This window comes from Echinops telfairi, unplaced genomic scaffold (genome assembly GCF_000313985.2).
Source record: "Echinops telfairi isolate 266 unplaced genomic scaffold, ASM31398v2 ScPeMD7_2;HRSCAF=8, whole genome shotgun sequence".
Lineage (NCBI taxonomy): Eukaryota > Metazoa > Chordata > Mammalia > Afrosoricida > Tenrecidae > Echinops > Echinops telfairi.
The window spans coordinates 25,524,824-25,540,690 of record NW_022103898.1 but is presented as its reverse complement, the minus strand read 5'-3'; the positions used below and the strand labels follow the sequence as shown (position 1 = coordinate 25,540,690).

The following is a 15,867-nucleotide window of genomic DNA, read 5'->3' as shown; positions in this document are numbered from 1 at the left end:
TGAGAACGCAATCTTTTTTTTCTAACATAGACTGCAAGTCAATTGCAGATGTCTAAGATAATGCAATTCGGAAGAGCAAAAACTGTAAACCAGATAGTTTTTATGGATAAAATATGACATGTATTTGTCACCATTCCACCTTGTGTTCTGTGAGGTGCCATCATGTGGGTTTGGGCTCGTGGCTGTTGTCAGGTGCTGTGGAGCCGGTTCCGACTCACAGTGACCCTGTGTACAGAGGAGGAAACGCCCACCCGGCCCTGCATCACCCTCACGGTGGTTCTTATGTTGGCGCCCATGGCTGCAACCCCTGTGCCCATCCTCCTCGTGGGGGGGCCTTCCCTGTCTCTTTGTTGCTGCCCCTCCCCTTTGTTAAGCATGACGTCGTCTCTAGGGATATCATGTCCCAAGGCTGTGAGACAAAGTCTCGCCATTCTCGCCTCTACAGAGACCCTCTAATTCAACCGAGCAGAGCTTGTGCCCTCTTCCCCCTTGTTGCTGCGTGAGGCCCTGGCTGCAGCCACAGGGTCATCCATCTCATTGATCGTTTTCTTCCTAGTCTTCACTGGTCCTCTCCAGGGACTCGCCCCTCGTAGCACCATGGTCCAAGTACATTCAACCAAGGGTCACCATCCTTGCTCTGAAGAGCATTCCTTGCTTGTAATTCTCCCGAGACAGACGCGTTCCTTCTCCTGGCAGTCCGTACATTCCACGTGCTCTGCCAGCACCATCATCCCGACACATTGCTTCTCCTCCTGTCTCCCTCAGTCGCTGTCCAACTTCACAGGCATGTGAGGCGACTCAAAAGTCCATGGCTTGGGTCAAGTGCACCTTAGTCCTCCAAGTGACACCTTTGTTCTTCAACGCTCTAAAGAGGTCTTGTGCAGTAAATCGGCCCAATACAATATGTTACTTGATTTCTTGGCTGCTGCTTCCATGAGCATTGATGTGGATCCAAATAGAGTGAAATCTATGACCACTTCAAGATTTTCTCCATTCATCATGATGTTGCTTATTAGCCTAGTTTTGAAAATGTGTTTTCTTCATGCTAAGGTGACCCAGCCTAGAAGATTAATATATGCACTGAAACATTTTCTTTAAAATTATATACACTGTACCTTTTAATACTTGACTATAATATTATCTAGATGAGCAAACTTTAGAAACTATTACATAGGTGGAATTTCCTTTTTAAAAAAATCTCTCGTGGAGATCTAAAATTGTATACTGAATTCCACTCCAGCATTTCATATCGCAAGTACTGAGTGCATTTTAATAAAATCTGCATGGCAGTGGGTGGGGAGGTAAAGTGATGGGAGGTAAAGTCGGGCCAAAGGAAAGCAGATATCAAAGAGTTCAAGAAGGAAGAGAATGCTTTGAAACGAATTGTGGTAGCAATTGTACAATCCTGCTTGATGTGATTGAACTACGGAATGATATGTTATCTGTATTAGCTCCCAATAAAATGTTTTGAAAAAAATCTGTATTGCATATCTCTATGTATGCTACTTTCCCCCAAATTACCAGAATTATTAATTCCTTTTATTACAAGCTTAATATGGATAAGCTATAACATTCACACTCCTAATTCAGAAATAGCACAATAAGTGGGTCTGTAACATCATATATGGTTTGTTGTCACTGATACTCTCCACTATCCTCTCCTGCTTCCCATTGTTTTTTGCACAAAAGCATACTTTTTAAAAGGCACTTTCAAAATTGTGCTTGTCCTTTCCACACAGAACCAAAAAAAGGGAAGGAGGGCGGAAGCGGACCAGCAAAAGGTGAGTTGGAGGGAGGGCAGGAGGGAGGACGAGGAGGCTGAATGCAAGGAAACTGGTAGCAGAAGGAGATCGGGAAGGATGGTTGTGGGCCCAGAGGGCATTTCTCCTCATTACCTTTCAGAAGCATGATGGAGAGTTTGTTACCTGCATGCTGTCTGCTGGATCCAGTTGGTATAATTTAAAAAGTGGGGAGGGGTGATGCTTTGAAAGATTTCTATCACACGCTTTTCCAAAAGAAAAGCAACAATGATAAAACTATCACAAGCACTTACAGAGATGCCAGCAAGCTAATCGATGGTTTCCAAGCACCGGTGGGAGATGTCTCTTTCCTTGGGATGATGGCAAGTTGGAAAATCCATCTCTCTCACCCAGACTTTTGTTTTCCATAGAACAGTTCACATACTATGTGGATTGTCCCAGATTTTACCAATACTTTGGAAAGCTAACACCTCCTTGGGGACCCCTCTGCACGATGCAGATTTATAGGTTGACTTCTATAGCTACTAATATCCTCTGAAGCCAACACGATGTTGCTCCTGTTGACCTGGAAACACGTTTGCTTTTGTAGTAGTGAAGTCATGTGAAGGTGGTCTAGCTTCCCAGAATCAATGAAATACCCCGTTTGTTGTCACCCACCCTCTAACAAGCTAAGGGCCACTAGAAAGTCTTAACAGCAGCCGTTTGGACAATTTTGCTTCAAATGTTTGTATCATCCTTGTAAAAATGCACATTTGATTTGGGAAATGAATAATATAGCTTAAGTTTCAGAATAACCATTTATTTCCTGGCTAAGAAGTTGCTCTTTCTCTCTCTCTCTCCACATCAGTGCAAAGCATACTAAGTATTGCTTGATTCCTACTATGTCACATTTATTTACTTAATTCTTACATATTGTTGTCTCCGCTACCTTAGTAAATTATTCTTGTTCTTTCTTTCAGTACACTGGATGATCATTTTTCTTCAGCTAGCTTGAATTACTCGTGCATAATGTTAGTTCACCCACTTTGTCCTTGACCTTCAGTATCTCCCATGGATCATAACATGAATACTAATGCCGGCCAAGAGAGCCACAGTCTGAAGGTTATTTGTTTATGGAATGCAGACAGTGCAAACTCCTGGAACCCCTTCCATGGGCTGAGTTCAAGGAGGTTTGGGACATCCTGGCTGAAGTTCTTGTAACATGATTCTTGACAAGGCTCGTGACATACACCTCGGTTTCCAAATTTGGAAAGGTACTTGGACCAGGCTGTACAGCTCAACGAATGGAACAGATGATGTTATCCTAGAGGGCAAGCTCTCCAAATTTACACAAAACCCGCCCGAACCTTAATCTGAAAATTCACCCTTTTATATCTGTATACGTAACCGGGGAGGTGAGCGAGGGGGATGCCTTTCTATAAATTAAAACCAACCAACCAGTCAAGCAGCCCACAAATGAAAACTCTTCTGCACAGGGAGAGGACAGTATGATAAAAGAGCAGGCCGGATGACGGTAGCATCCTAAAATTAGTAGCAGTTTTTCCTCCAACACTTGCAGGAGTTGAGCAAGGCCTTGCCCCCTGCAGCTTGTCACTGATATTTCTTCTCCCTGCATACCTAGGAAGCAAATCAAGTTAAGGAGGGAGAATGACAACTTTAAATCAAACAGGTCGGCCAGTGGGATTGTTTTAAACTCTACAGTCTTCTCCAACGATGATTGTCATGGAAATGTCAAAGGACCTAAGTAAAACATCCAGGCAATAATGATGGCTACATTGGTATCCCCAGTTGAGGAAGAAACCAGGCCTAAGCAGACATTGGATGGACTGAGGGGACGGACGGACCTCTGTTCCAGCAACGACTAGCATGTCCTGCCATGCACTGCCCTCCCCCCCTCCAGGCTCTGTCCGTTGACTTTTGTTGCTGTTGTTAACATGCAACTCAGATTTCACTTCTCAGCGCAGCTCTCTAGCTCACTTCCCTCTCCCCTTCCCTTTCCTAATTGCTCTGGGACTTACTGCCTCTGGCGTCCAATCCCTCTTTTCTCCACTTAAGCACGTATTCATGTTTGAGTCTTTGTTCCTGTCAGCTTGTCAGCTTTTTGATGGTCAGGCACCGTATCTTAACACCTCTTGCATCCCCTTATCTCCTTCCTTCCAGCACCCGGCAGAGAGCCGCTCAACGACAACCTCCTATTAAATACTGGTAGAAGGAAAGAAACAACTGAATTTCCATGCTGGCTTAGCTGCTAACCACGCCATGATAATCTTGCTAGATTTTTGTTTTCATTCGATGTTCTCTAGGCTGGAAAGTGGGCATCCGATGCATATTCCGAGTTGGTGAGGGTGCAGAATGAGAGACCAGCATTGCGCATTTTGAGAGCTCATCCTCAGCACTGATTGATGGTGTCAACCCTAAGACCAACTCACTTCAAGCTGTCAGGAACAATCATGCCTGGAGATGAGGACCCTTTGCAGGACTGCAGTCAGTCCTCTACCGCATGACTGGAAGCATGTTCAGTCAGTGGCTCCAACGCGTGCCACTTTTAACACGATTCATAGAGATCTAGCCTAGCTCCAAACCACCTAATGCCGTCCTGTAACAACTTCCAAATGGGTGACATTTTTTGGTAGCTTCAGAGAGTCGCTGGGTTCCTGTCTCAGTCACATAAGATGTGCTCAGGGTGAGATCCCCCAACATTCTCAGGCTGACTGACAGTCTCTGATTGGAAACAAATGATTTTCTGGGAAGGAGTTTTGTTTTGTTTTTAAATGTTAATTTGGAAATAATTGTTGATTGGCAGAAAATTGCAAAGACATAAGAGGCCTCCTGGATCCTTCGTCCAATTTCCCCCAATGTTTACATCTCACAAGTTAGGGTACAACGTCAAACTCAGGAAATTGACACTGGCACAATGTGCATGTGCGGGTTACATTCCTTTCCCACGTGGACCGGCAGATTCATGTGGCTACACTGAAATTACGATACAAGGCTGTCCAGAGCTCCCCTTTGCACCCTTTTTGTTTTGTTGACTCCCACCCTCACCTGTGCTATGACATTGATTACATCCTTCAGGTTGTACAATCTTTCTCACTCTCCTTCTCCAGATTGTTCCTCATCTAGTAACATAAACCTACTGTCCTCTAAATTTCATGTCTAATCTGTCATGGTCGTATTGTCAATTTGATCACATAACATAACGTTATTAAATGAGCACAGAGCGCCAGATGAACATTACAAGTTAAGGTAATCTGTGGTTTCGTTTTGAGAACACTTCAGGGGCTAATCTTGGTGTAAGCTGTGCGGTTTAAGGGTGATGCCAGGGCATTGGTTGGGCAGATTCCGTCAGCTTCTATGACTCCATAATGTCTGGATTTCATGGCGATGTGAAATCCTGCTCTGAATTTTCTCCCTTTGGGTTAGGATTCTTCTATAGACTCTTTGACTAAAATGTTCAGCGGTGGCAGCTTGGCACCATCTAGTTCTTCTGGTCTCATAACAAAGGAAGCAGTTGTTCGTAGAGGCCATTAGCTACACATTCCAGGAAAGAGTTATCACTGTGTGTTGGTTTGTTTGTTTGCCTTTGGACAAGTGGTCCATCCAGCTAGCCTGCTCTCTAATACTCCCTACCTTTGCCTGAGACCCAGGGAAAACCTTCTAGAATCTATATAATAGGCAACAGCAAAGAAATGTGCGTGTTTAATCAAACAACAAACTGAAAATCAGACGTGCAAATCCTTTTCAGAGTGACCACACTGAGGGCAGTGCTCTTATGCAAACAACGCTGCTGTGTGTGGCTTGAAATTCTTCCAGAAAAGTACAGGTAGCAAATCAATGGAATGCTGAGCATAGATTATTTATATTCTCAGTAGGGACAAATATCTGCCTCTCAGTCTAACATCTGTATATTCAACAAATGTCTTCTGAGTCCTCTCAGATTGGGCTTCCTACTCCTGTACAGAGTTAGAGTCTTGGAAACACACAGGGGCAGTTCCACCCTGTCCTAAAGGGTCGTCGTGGGTCAGAATCTACCTATGAAGCGTTTTTTGTTTTTGTTTTTTTTAAGATGAATAAACTTCTGCGTTGGTAAGTTAGTTGCCCTTCGTGCAGCTCAAACACAGTGAGTTTGGTTTGGTTCATGTAGCTATCGGCGATGGCCTTACGGCTTTCAGTACATAGTCTTCATACGCATTGCATTACAGAGTCCGAAGCTCTAATCCTTATCATCACAGGCACTTTTAATTAGACCTAGAAATAAGAACCGATGGCTTTTATATTATATTTTTGTTTCACTTAGTTGGACATGTTCTTTGGGTAATGCCATGCCTTATTAATTGAACATGACCACAAAGATTTGTATGTTCAAATGTCCTTTTCTAGTAAGAGAACCTGTTTTCTTATGGTAAATAAGAGCAATTAAACTTTTCAATCTCATCCAATCCAACCAGGTAACTTTGTAAGTTTTTATTTTTAGCACTTCAAATTTGTATTTTTTCTAGCTGTCAGTTTGCATCCTAAACAATTGTGTACTATGCCTAATGAAAACAAAGGGATAATAAAGCCTGTATAAAAGGAAGTGCTCATATTAGTCTAAATGGTTCTAGTTTCCAGTTTATGTAGAGTTTGGTTACATCTGAAAACCTCATTGCCATTCATTTTTACGGGACTTACCCACGAAGATTCTTTACACGTACCAGTAAATAAAATCAATGAATCAGTTACAAGAAGAAAATACTAAGTCCTGAATTAAATATATGGAAAATAATACTGAAAAACATGGCTCTGAAACATGTGTCGTTCCTCACCTGCACGATGTTGTGGCATGTGATAGGAAGCCCAACGGAACCAACTGTGGGACAGGCGAACTCCTGTCTGAGGTGTTACCTCCACCCAGTTACAGGACCCTGAAGCCCACGGAAGGATTTGAAGTGCCCTCTGGTCTTTGCACTTGTTTACACTCTTGCACGTGCACAGACACATGTGTACTAACAAGCATTTAACTTCACTTAGGCTAACGTTGTCCCAGCTTCTTGAGAGCAGAAAGCACCCTCTAATTAATGTCAAGTCCCACAGTGTGCGTGAATCCCCTCTTTGGCTCTGAAGAGACAGCCTATTCCCTGTGTACTACATTAGTTATTTTGTTAAACATTAATAGAGCATATTCCTGGTTCTCACTTTTGAGGAATTTTAGAGCAGTTATTAACATTTTTAGTAAATGTTTTAAGAGAGTATGCAAAATTGTGTTATTTTATTTCACCATGAATTGTTAGAAAAACCACTTCTTAATGAACATGAATGTACATGTGTCTTTTCTGTATCCAATATCAAGTAGTCACTGGGTTTGTATTTTTAAATCCACAATTACCCTACTATTTTGAGTACAAAGGTTATTATTATTTCTACAAATACTATTTTCATGCTTTGGAAAAGAGCGGTTCAGATGACACCAAACGTCTACTTAAATATTTAAGATTCTTTCAAAGGGCCTTGGTTTTGCTGCAGGGTAAGAGTTGAACTGCTAACCGCAAGGTCAGTGGTTCAAAACCACCAGCTGCTCTGCGGGAGAAAGATGAGGCTGTCTGAGCTTGTAAAGACTCACAGCCTCAGAAACCCTCAGGTCGCTTTGAGGTGGGATCGACTTGATGGCAGTGGGTTTGATTCACAGACTTCTAAAATGAGGGGATTTCCAATGTCTCTCCTTATACCTGCTTCAAGACAAGTTTTGAATTCTACACACATAAAAGGGTCAACAAGGAGCCCTGGTGGCGCAGTGGGCTACGAGCTGGGCTGCTTCGCAGTTAAAAACGACCAGTTGCTGCGCAAGAGAAAGATGAGGCTGTCTACTCCCGTAACGAGTTACCATCTAGACACCCACGGGGCAGTTCTGCTCTGTCCTAGAGAGTTGCTAAGAGTTGGAATGGACTCATGGCAGTTTATTTTTGTTTTATTTTTACAAGGGCAAACTTTTTTTTAATCGTTTTATTAGGGGCTCATACAACTCTTATCACAATCCAGACATGCATCAATTGTGTAAAGCACATTTGTACATTCATTGCCCTCATTCTCAAAACATTTGCTCTCCACTTAAGCCCCCAGCATCAGGTCCTCGCAAACTTTTTTTTTAAAGTACCGTATATACTTGAGTATAAGCCGATGCAAATATCAGTGGAGGCACCTAATTTTACCACAAAAACAGCATTAAAAATGGGCTGAAAAAACTCGGCTGATACACGAGTGTATACGGTAACTAGCACTGGCCAAGACCAATACTGAGGTGTACTGAACACGCTCACTCATTGTCAGTGAGTTGGTGCCAACTCAAAGCCACCCTCCAGGGCAGGAGAGAACTGCCCTGTGCATTTCTGAGGCTCTTTATGGGGCAGAAAGCCCTGTCTTTCTCCCAGAGAAGTACTCACGAGGCTCCTAAAACCCTTATTGCTGACCTTTGTGTGACACGTTGATTTATATTCGGCACTCTTGATTTTTCCCCCTGACTTTGGCAGGGGAGGAAAGAGTTCTAAAACAGGCCGGCTATGCTTTGGGCCATCTGTCTGGATCTAACTGGGTGTGATAGATGAAGAATACCACTTATTTCAGCAACATAAGAACTTGAAAACCCCTTGTTGTGGATTTGATCAAGGTTGGATTGTTAGTATTGACCCTCCAATCCCCATGTACAAATGGATAATGTTCCATTTTTTCATTTACACTTTCCCTTGGCTTATCCTACGCTCTCACCCCATTCTCAATGTTGACCTTTTCAGGCACCACGCCTGCTAAGGCTAACCCTCCTGTTTAAAGTGTTCTGTGTAGTTTCTCTTGTTCTTTTGCAGAATCCTCCTTTTCCAGGTTGCTCCGGACGAAGCCTTTTCTTCCTTGTCTTTTTTTAAGCTACTATTTCTTGTTTCAGATGAAGAGGAAGCCTCCCCGCCTAGTGCCGTGCCGCCAGGTTAGGACAATCCTAACTCTTTTGCTACTTTAGAAATTTATTATTAATTGACAGTAAAGAAAAGGAGAAGTCAGGTCACCTCGCTGAGCCAGTGAGCAGAATGGGGCAATAGGTCTTGCCCATTCCAGAACCGAGAGGCAAATGTTGGCTTTAATATTTTGTGGTGCATGAGAAACCAAGAACAGGCACCTATCTTCTGTGAAATACATCCAACTGGTAAATCCTGACTATGAATTTTAGGGCCAAAAATGTGTTTGTTCCATTCCCAGCTAGCTACCCTTTTTCTGTGTCCTATAAATGTAAACATTTCTATTTTTCTTTATTCGTGCTTTGAAAAACAAGATACATTTTATGGATGTTTTCACGGAGGAAGCTCCTCTAATTTACCATCCAAAGCCAACTTCTAGTGTTTTGCTCCCTGCAGCCAGAAGAGACGGGGTTTGGGGGATCCAAGCGCGTGGAAGTCAGCGGTCCACCTTCGTCCCCTCCCTCACGTCAATCCAATCACACTTTCCTTTCAGGTTTGGGTAGTCGGGCCCTGGAGAGAAAAGACTCAGGTGAGCACCCCCTGAAGCAAGACATCCTGACCCCACCTTAATAGACTCACTAATGACCTCATTTCTTGAAACAGTATTAATTCTAATTCTCCTTCTGCTCCCTTTGCAGCCTTCTTAGCAACCTTTCATTGCACCTCCATTGACAAGCAGACTAATGTATTGAGAAATCATTAATTTTGCATGATACAGGCATACACAAAAATGTCAGAATCAGCGGTGGTTCAATGGTTGGATGTGAGAAGTCTTCCATGCCAGAGATTCGGGTTCCATTTCCAGCCAGCGCACCTCAAGTCCGCCCACCACCTATTGGCCAGTGTGTTGCCATGAGGCTGAACAGGTTTCAGCACAGCTTCCAGATTATGACAGACTAGGAAAAAAGGCCTAGAGATCTACTTCTGAAAATCAACCAACGAAAACCCTTTGGGTGGGGCCCCCATGGATCATGGGTACAGTCAGATCAGCATTGGACTGCTAACTGCAAGGTCAGCAGTTCTAATCCACTAGCCTCTCCATGGGAGAAAGGTGAGGCTACCTGCTCTCATAAAGGTTTATGGCCTCAGAAACCCCATATGGGTTGGAATCCCTGTTATGGCAGTGAGTGAGGGCAAAAACAATACACCCCAGGTTTGTTTGTTTTTTTTCATTATAACTATCGTTTTAAAAAAAACGTTTTCACTGTGGTTTGAGTGAAAGTTTATGAAGCAAATCTGTTTTTTGTTCAACAATTCATAGACATTTTGTTTCATGACATTGACTGTAGCCCCCACAATGTCACCACGCTCTTTGCACTTCCTTCTGTGCTTATGTTTTCATACGACCTTCTTTGCCACCCATTCCTGCATTTGAGCTTTATCCTTTGGCAAATGCTGTCTTTTGAATCTTGTACGATTAATGGTTCTCAATTTTTGACCCTCATTTTTAACATTTAGCAAATACACAGAAATTAAAAATCTCCACTCCTAGTTGCTGAGCCTAGGGACGCAGGACCATAGTCTCTGGGGACACCAAGCAATGTAAATTGACATAACATAGCCCACGAAGACAATGTTCTGTAATGGTCTACTTTGGTGAGCAGCTACTCTGGTCTTAAAAGCTCATGAGCAGCCTCCCAAGGTGTAACCATCGATCCCTCCCTGTGCAGAGGGAAAAAGAGTGAAAATTGAGAGCCCATGGAAATAACTAGTCCAACAAACTAACAGGTCATGTGAACATCAGCCTCCGAGATCCTGAGACCAGAAAAATCAGATGGATGGTGCCCGGCTACTCTGAAAAGGATTACAGTACATTAAAGGCCTCGATACAGTGGAGAAAAATGTGGAACAAAACTCCAAATCACAAAAAGGGCCAGGCTTCTTGGTTGGCTTCGAGACTGGTAGAACCTCTGAGACGATGAGCCTTCGTCACCCTTCAAGTCTGTAAATGAACTGGTCCTCATGGCTCACTTCCCAGCCAAACAATAGGCAGGTCTATATGGGGAACACTATGACTAGGGAGTCATGCATGCTTTGGAATATTCAACTATTTAAGGACAAAAGGGCAGCATTTGCCCAAGGACAAACTTCAGAAGGGTTGGTAAGGAGGATGGTGACAGCAAACACAGTGAGGGAATGGGATAAACGTTATTACATTGGGGTGATTGCAATCAATGGCATGAAACAAAATCTGTCTGAATTATTGAATGGAAAACTGACCTGCTCTGTAAACCTTCATTCAATTTAAATTAAAAAGTTAAAAAGTTAAATCTTTATTCCTGGAATGTACCGAAGCTAGATAATAATTCACACTTTTGTAAGGACATGCACTTCACAAAATACTTCTCAAATGCATCCTGTCAGCCACAGCTACAATTCTGGGAGGCTATATTCATTCATTCATTCATTCATTCATTCATTCATTCATTTCATCCATCCATCCATCCATCCAACAAATGTGCTGAGGACATACAATGATTCCTACTAGGGACCTTTTATGGGGCAGATATTCTTAAAGGCACGTTGGGTATAGAAGTGAACAAAACAAAAATTCTTCCTTCGCCTGCCCAACTTGAGTGCCCACTATTCACTGCTACTAATATTACACACTCACACCAAAAAATACTAACATTACCTTGGATATTAAAAAAAATCGTATAATCATGTGACTAGATTCCATAACTTCATTGTGAAAACAATGGCCTCCTGTAGGTAGAAATGGAATATGCAGCATGAGTAATACTTGAAGACTAAAATAATCCAATCTACACTTTTCTCCTATTCAAAAACATTAACGAGAGCTCATGACCCATCTATTTCCCTCCCCTGCATCCCCCAGATATTTTAATTGCTGAAACGAACCTTCTCTACATTCAGCGCTTGCAGACAAAGGGAATAGCTGTATCAGTTCTCTCTTCTACCCTCCTCATTAGCGTTTGCTGTCAATGCACCTTGGGGTATAAACTAGAACACAGCAACATAAACTTCATTTCCAGTTTATCTCTCTTCCTGGGAATCCATCAGTTTATTTTTTTTGTTTCATTTCTTTTGATTGGTTGGTTGGTTTGGTTTGGTTCCCCCACCCTCCACCTTTTCAGGACACTAACAGTATTCTTGAAGCTTCCACCTGTCTTGAATTCCCATTATCTGTCACTTGTCTCCAATGGTGGTGAAATCTAAACAGCAATAACAGATTGGTCTGATCATATGGCAGCAAGAAAGTGCCAGGCCAGGCTCAAGATTGCTAGGTTCTCTCCAGTCTGAACCATCAAATTGCCTCATCTTTTTAGACTTTTTCAAATTCTGTTACCTGTTGGGCTGCTAACTACAAAGTTAGCAGTTTGAAACCACCAGTCCCTCCCAGGGAGGAAGATGAGGTTTTCTGTTCCTGTAAAGCAGTGGTTCTCAACCTTCCTAACCACAACCCTTTCATACAGTTCCTCATGTGGTGGTGACCCCCCCAACCATGAAATGATTTTAGTTGCCTACTTCTTAGCTGTCATGTTGCTACTGTTATGAATCGGGCGACCCCCGTGAAAGGGTCATTCAACCCCCAAAGGGGTCGCGACCCACAGGTTGAGACCTGCTGTAAAGAGTTGCGGCCTCCAAAACCCACAGGGGCAGTTCTGTCCTGCCCTACAGAGTCCCTACAAGTCAGGATCAACTCATGGCAGTGCGTTTGGGTAGGTTTGCTGTTGTTGATCTTATTGTCCAATAGATGTGGCCTTATCATAAGTCATATCTGGAAAACAGATTGGACAGCCTGGGAAAACACCAAGAATTCCACTTTATTTACTTACTGCACTCTGTATCTATCAGGGGATGAACTGGATGGGGAAGCAAACAGTGGAAACATCTGTCAGCAAAGACTAGAGCTAACATCGTACCTGCAGAGTCTCACTCCTAGGAATCAGAGCACATTCCTTGACCCTCCACCACGACAGAGACGTCCCTGTGAGAATGGGAATCCTCACTCTACTGATGGCAGTGGGGGGTCATGAGGAAGGGAGGGGGCGGGGACCCTAAAGAATGATGTTCCACTTCTCTGGTTTTATTAGAGCAAGACAAGCTTCAGCCAGATGAGAACGCCAATGGCAGGTAAGTCTACCTGCGACGAACGTGACCTGGAAACGATGAATTTCTTCCTTTCCATCCTTAGAATGGTCCATCGGGGAACCACCTGCCGGGGAGGAACCAGACAAGCAGAATGCCAACTCCCAGATGTCCACCTTGTTTGTGGAAAAGCCTCAAACAGGATCAGTGAAAGTGGGTGAGTCCCAGCGTTAATCCTGCCTCTTGTTCCTTTGTATGCTGAATTGAGGTGAAATTCACACAATTAACAATTTTGAAGCCAATAATTCGAAGACTTTCATTACATGCCCAGTGTTAGGCAACCATCACCTCTTTCAAGGCCAAGACATTTTTATCACCCACAAAGGGAAGTGCCCTATCTATCAGTATTGCCTCCCCATTCCCCTTCACCCTCTCATCTCCAGCAACTGCACCTCTACTTCCTGTCCCAGTGACTGTGCTTCTCTCAGGAGAGTTCACCGTAATGGAATCCCCCATTGGGTCATCTTTGTATCTGGTTTCTTTCACTTAGAGTGACGTTTTCCAGGTCTGTTTACTTTGTTGCAGGTATCAGTACTTCATTCCTTTTGTTTTGTTTTGTTTCTATCTGGCTAATAAGCCAGTTAGATAGGTATATTACATCTTGCTTTTTATAGCCTGTCCTGGAGAGCAGGGGCTTCTCATTTCAAAAACCTTGAACGCATCTAGGCAGCCCAGCAGAGTAGCTGACAGCCATGCCACCCGGATTCAAATTTGGCGTGTACTTCCTATGAGCTCTTCTCTTCTGAGTCAACCTAATTTCTCTATGCCTCAACTTACCCCTCTGTAAAATGGAGATCATTATAATGACCAGACTCTGAGCCAAACCCACTGTCACCAAGGCAATTCTGACTCATAGGACCCTTTTGAAAGGGTAGTACAGCCCCGCCCCCCTGGGTTTCTGAGGCTGTCAATATTTACCAGAGCAGAAAGTTTCCTCTTTCTCCCTCAGATCAGCTGATGCGCTGGAACCGATGATGTTGTGGCTCACGGCTCAGTGCGTATCCCACTCTACCACCAGGACTACTTGGGTCCTCTCAAGAGTCCTGACATATCCTAAAGCTCAGAGCTAGTATGTGCTGTCATCAGGACATGCCTCCTTCCATTAAATAATGTGCAGTCTGCACCTGCACTAAATCAGGCATAACATCTCAGATATATTTCAGCTTCAGAGTGATGCATTCCAACAGAAGTAGGTATACACTTTCTGTGTGGTCAGCCTGGTGGCAGTGAGGGGTAAGCATTGGGTTGCTAAATGCAAGGGTACTAGTTCAAAGCCACCAGCTGCTATGCAGGAGAAAGATGAGGCTGTCCACTCCCATAAAGATTTACAGTTTCAGAAACCCTATATTGGGTCACTAGGACTCGGTCACTATGGCACCGGAAGCAGTTAGCACTGAGTTGCTAACTGGGAACGCTGATGGTGTAGTGGTTATGTGTTGGGCTGCAAATCAGAAGGTCAGCAGTTCAAAACGACCTGCCATTGTGTAGGACAAAGGCAGAGCTTTCTACTCCTGTAAATAGGTGGGTCTCAGAAATTCAAATGGCAGTTCTACCCTGTCCTATAGGGTCATGATAGGTCAGCATCAACTCAATGGTAGTGAATTTTTTTTAAATTTCTTTTTATGAGTCAGGTTTGTTTTTTAATGTGCTAGACACAGTGCTGAACACTCAGTATGGTGTGTAGACACTCAGAACTTTCAGTCCAATGGGAAGAAGAGCTAACGCAACAAGTAGTGACAAAAGCCAAGGGTCGTTATGGAGGCAAGCAGGTGGCATCCTTGTGAAGGGTCCGGAAGAGGAAGGAGATAGACAGAGAGCACCGATGAGGAGGCCTAGCAACAGAGACAGCCGAGAAGGTCCGACGTCAGGGGCAGTGCCCGGGAATGTTCATTAATTTTTCTTTTAGGAATGTACAGGCAGTCCCCAATCACAACATATTCAAGTTACTATGATGACCTGAATTTATGATTCTCTGGTTGTGGGTGTTTTTTGATTTGTGTGTGTGTATGTGTGTGTGTGTGTGTGTGTGTACATCTTATCATCAGGAGTATGTTGCGGGGTACAATTTGCTGGTATTATTTTCAGAAGTGCACTCGCAGAGGGTCAGTTTTAAGTTGTACTGTTCAAAAAACTGCTGGCTTTCTAGGGACACTGACAACAAAAGGGTGTAACAGTGAAAACCGAAGACAGTGGGGAGCCAGTGGAGGGGTCTGAGGGCCCGGCCCCAATCCCAAATACCTGGACAGCTGCCTCCACCACCCCAAAGAATTCACTTTAGAGGACAGCACTGAAGCTGCATCTTGGGGAGAGGGACAGATCTGATCAGAGCACACGGGAGCAGATGAAGGGGGAGGAAGAGAGAGTGGAGCACACCCAGGCCCACCAAGCCTTGAGGACAATATACATGCTCAGAACAGCCAGGGCAGAGTGGACCATATAGCTGGCCCCACTATGAAACACGATGTCCCTCGCTGACCCATGGCCCAATGGGGGACAACACTGGAGACACAGTGTTGGGATTGGCCCAGTCTGACCCCACCAAACTGAGGCACAACACTAAGGGCTTGCAGCAGAGCAGTGGGGGGAGCAGAGCAGGGAGGTCCCGAGGGAGTTCCAAGGATAGACTTTGGGGCTAGAGCATGGCACCCCATCAGACTCAACTGGAGGACATTCTAAGAGGTCAACAAACAGACCTTGAACTATTTACAGGTTTTTCTTTTTAAAAAAATTTTTATTGTCATTGTTTTTTTGTTGTTGTCATCGTTTTATTTTCTTTTGTCACTTTGTTTTGCTATGTCTTGTCTTTTTGTGCATATTATTTTCTCTGCAGGTCTATCTAGATAAGATAGGCTGGATGAACAGTCTGGAGGAGAAAACAAGGGAACCAATGGTTCCAGGGGGACATGGGAGATGGGGAGGAGGGTAAAAAGAGGTGGTGTTGACCAACCCAGGAACAAAGGAACAACAACTGATCCAAAATCAGTGGCAAGGAGGGTGTGAGAGGTCTGGTAGGGCAT

The 15,867-nt window shown here is 43.8% G+C and overlaps 1 protein-coding gene across 1 annotated transcript in view; it reads left to right on the top strand.

Moving 5' to 3' along the window:
- The window catches only part of MYBPC1 (myosin binding protein C1), a 79,919-nt gene that overhangs the window by 3,011 nt on the left and 61,041 nt on the right, over positions 1-15,867 (top strand). The window contains exons 3-5 of the mRNA XM_045291264.1: positions 8,610-8,709; positions 9,231-9,266; positions 12,897-13,007. Coding sequence (XP_045147199.1) covers positions 8,610-8,709; positions 9,231-9,266; positions 12,897-13,007 — 247 coding nt within the window. The remainder of the gene's footprint in view (positions 1-8,609; positions 8,710-9,230; positions 9,267-12,896; positions 13,008-15,867) is intronic.